This window comes from Stegastes partitus, unplaced genomic scaffold (assembly GCF_000690725.1).
Source record: "Stegastes partitus isolate 25-593 unplaced genomic scaffold, Stegastes_partitus-1.0.2 Scaffold509, whole genome shotgun sequence".
In the NCBI taxonomy this organism is placed as follows: Eukaryota; Metazoa; Chordata; class Actinopteri; family Pomacentridae; genus Stegastes; species Stegastes partitus.
In genome coordinates, this window is record NW_007578240.1 from 62,198 (window position 1) to 65,790 (window position 3,593).

General features: G+C 43.2%; 1 protein-coding gene across 1 annotated transcript in view; it reads right to left on the reverse strand.

Moving 5' to 3' along the window:
* Positions 1 to 2,021: 2,021 nt before the first annotated feature.
* The window catches only part of LOC103361509 (glutathione S-transferase A-like), a 20,215-nt gene continuing 18,643 nt past the window's right edge, over positions 2,022 to 3,593 (reverse strand). The window contains exons 5-7 of the mRNA XM_008287604.1: positions 3,284 to 3,405; positions 2,340 to 2,419; positions 2,022 to 2,229 (exon numbers count right to left, since the gene is read on the reverse strand). Of these exons, the coding sequence (XP_008285826.1) occupies positions 2,100 to 2,229; positions 2,340 to 2,419; positions 3,284 to 3,405 (332 nt within the window). The 3' untranslated portion in view covers positions 2,022 to 2,099. The remainder of the gene's footprint in view (positions 2,230 to 2,339; positions 2,420 to 3,283; positions 3,406 to 3,593) is intronic.

Consider the following 3,593-nt stretch of genomic DNA (forward strand, 5'->3'; position numbering starts at 1 on the left):
AAAAAACAGGAGAAAAAGGTTCAAAAGAAAAAGGCCTCTCCCTCCTACTCTGCTCTCTAACTACAATTTTTTACAAAGAGTCACTACAGGACTCAGGATCTGTTTCACACGATCCTGGAACAAACACACTACTGCTGCATCCTCCTGCGGTGCAGTTGCGATGGTCTGCTGGCTTTCGCTGAGGTGGTGAGGCTGGAGGTGAGGAGCACGAGTGCAGCTGGCGGGCTGTTTAAAAAGTGGGTTGGCCCGCCCTCTGACCAATTGTGTGGCTGGAATCCGGCGCGGCAGCAGGTGAGCCAGCCAATCCAGGGTCACCACCTGCTCCTAATTCATTCGTTCATCCCACACACACACGCACACACACTCACACTGAAAACAGAAACAGGCAGCAAAAACACAAAACACCACAGATGACCCGCACAGGGTCATAGCAATATGCCTATGGCGTCTTTGTGTAACCCAATGTTTTAAGCTCAAGAGGTCATTCTTAGGCCACAAGGTCACCAGCAGTGAAGGTACTGGGACCTTCTACTTCCCTGCTTGGCAGTAAGGTATTTCTGATAACTAGCAGCTGCATGATGTTTTGTATTTCTTCTCCTCTTATTCCCATATCTAGGATCTAATAACGATCTTTTTTCGTTACAGACAGATATCTCTAGTCACATACACACTCCCTCATGCTGTTAGGATTATCCCGGCTATGCCTCCATAACGCTGCACATCATGACCGAGCTTCACGCCTCACTCTGCAGTTCTCTCACCTGGATGGTGTCAGGTGCACTGTAAGTATCACATTCTTTGCCTTCTCTTGTGCATTCAACGCCATCCAACCATGTCTGCTGAGAGAGAAGCTGCAGGTGATGTGTGTAGACACGCCCACTATCTCCTGGATCACTGATCACCTGACAGACAGGCTGCAGTTTGTCTGTCTGGGCAGCGCGCTGTCTGATGTGGTGGTTAGAGGTACAGGAGCTCCACAGGGCACTGTGCTGTTTCCTTTTCTGTTCACCTTATATACCTCTGACTTTCAGAACAACTCCGAGTCATGCCACTTGCAGAAGTTCTCTGATGACTCTGCAGTTGTAGGGTGTATAAGAGATGAACAGGAGGAGGAGTACAGAGCTCTGGTGGGTGATTTTGTAGAGTGGTCCAGTTGGAATCATCTGCATCTCAATGTGGCCAAGACCAGGGAGATGGTTATCAACTTCCAGACGAAGAGGACAGCTACACAGCTGCTGCACATCCTGGGTGAGGACATCGCCATGGTGGAGGAGTACAAGTGCTGGGTGTCTACCTAGACAGGGGACTGAGCTGGAGGACCAACACTGACTCTGTGTACAAGAAGGGGATGAGCAGCCTTTATTTTCTGAGGAAGCTGAGATCCTTCAACGTATGCAGAAGGATGTTGGAGGTCTTTTACCAGTCTGCTGTGGCCAGAGCCCTGCATTTTGTGGTGGTCTGCTGGGGGAGCAGCTGTAAAGTTCTACCAATTGTTACAAAATCACTTGAACGTGTTTATTATATGCAATGATGCAATCAATAACAATATACAACAAATATGAAGAATAATGGAAACAAGAAATAGAAATCTGCAAAAGAAGACAGTACAAGCAGCAGTTTTCCTTTTATTCTAGTGACCTGTCAAAACTGTAAAAATGCAGAAAGGGAGGAAGATATTTTCACCTTTACTGAAAATGAAAAAGAGCATCAAACTCCTACTTGCTAGGTTTGATGCTGACGGTCAAATCTCTGTGTAGAAACAAACCTACAGTTTTACTCATTCTATTTGAAAGGTATTGCTCCCATCTGTCCAGATCCCTGGCCTATATTTTATGCATAAAAGAATTCCAAAAGAATTCTCTGTGGATGATGACCTTGATAAAAATAAAAGCAGTCAAGTTGGTATTCTCTTTTTATTGCTTTTGTTTGCAGCACAAAACAATTAGCATTTAAAGTCACAAACAAATGATGGTATGTTGCAGAAACAAATGCAGTTTAAAAAAAAAAAAAAAGAAGAAGAAAAATAGTGCAATGCAAGGAGTGGTTATATATCAAAACACAACAGTTAGCGTGTCCACCGATGAGTCAGTCTCTGGGTCTTAGATGGTTTTCAATATGTCCCGTCCGGGGGTGGTCAGCCAGGTAGGAGGCCAGGTGGCTTTGATGCTGGCTCTGTCCTTCAGAGAGTTGTAGTATTTTGCCACTGCGGGGTAACGCTCACTACACAACCTACCGAAAGGAGAAAAGCCAGTGTGACATTTTAAATTGTACAAATGTTACTGTTTATTATTCCATCCATTTATCTTGATGAGCCGCTTAAAGCCGTTTAACCTACTTACCCACAGCGGAAGAGCATAGCAATGTACGGAAAAACAAGCACATCAGCCAATGTAAATTCCTTTCCAGCCAGGCAACAGTCCTAGAGGAGAGAACACAAGAGCTTTAATAGATAAATATTTCACATCCATCATAGGTGACACTGTTTTGGTACAGCCTTTTTGTAACCTGGGCTGAGCTTCAGATATCAATGTGCTCATCTAACTCTCAGCTGTAATGATTAAACATTTGTGTTTCTTTACGCATTGACTAAAATTAAACCTGTTGTACCTTCATCCTGCCAAGAATAACCCTATTCAGGACTTTTGGGGTCTTCTAGACCCCAGACCATTTGGTTTAGGTGACAGGTATTGGGGTTTTTTAATTTTTGAATATTTTTTTTTAAATATAAAAAGAGGGACATTTGTCATGCATTTGGAACCAAATATATGTCAACTTATCATAAAATTTATTTAACATAGTGTAAAAGTCTACAATGAATACCAACAAATACTGTGCACATATTCTGTCTTGGGCCCTTTGCAATAGACTGTCGACCTGTCCAGGGTGTCCCCTGCCTTCGCCCTGAGTTCCCCCCAGCACCACCCTAGTGACGATTAAGCGGTGTATAGATAATGGATGGATGGATGGATATTCTGCATATGGCAACATGAAAGTCCTGAATAGGGTTAAAGTTAAATCTTTGTGTCGTATAAACTGTAGTTGTAAAAATCCTCCCTGATCATCCAGTTTCATGAGGATACTTGGAGCAGCACTTGTGTGAACATTTAATATGAAATGAAATGAAAAATACTTTATTTATCCCAGAAGGGAAATTCAATATAGCTAAAATAAAACAACAACACCTACAATACAGAGCACTGCTGCTGTACTGTAACACTAAACTCCTTACATCCTCTTGCTTATGAATTAGTGTTGTGAGCGTTAAGGGTTTAGTAAGCTTTACCGTTTTTTTCAGATATCCCTCCCAGAGCTTGACCTCAGCTGTGAGAGCGTCCTTGTATCTCTGCAGAGCAGCGTCGTGTCTCTCTTCCTCTGGGACCCTATAGTTGTATAAGAGAATAGCCGCTGAAACACAAGAACAGGAATTTAGTTGTAACGACCATTTTCTGAGATATGAGGCATATCAGAAAAATCTCTGCTCATGTTGCATAACATTGAATTCCACGTCGTGTTTGGGCTTTAACTCTTTCACCAGCAGTGGCTGGGCTCAGTCAGGACTTCATTATGTAACATTGGATTCACACTGAGGTGGG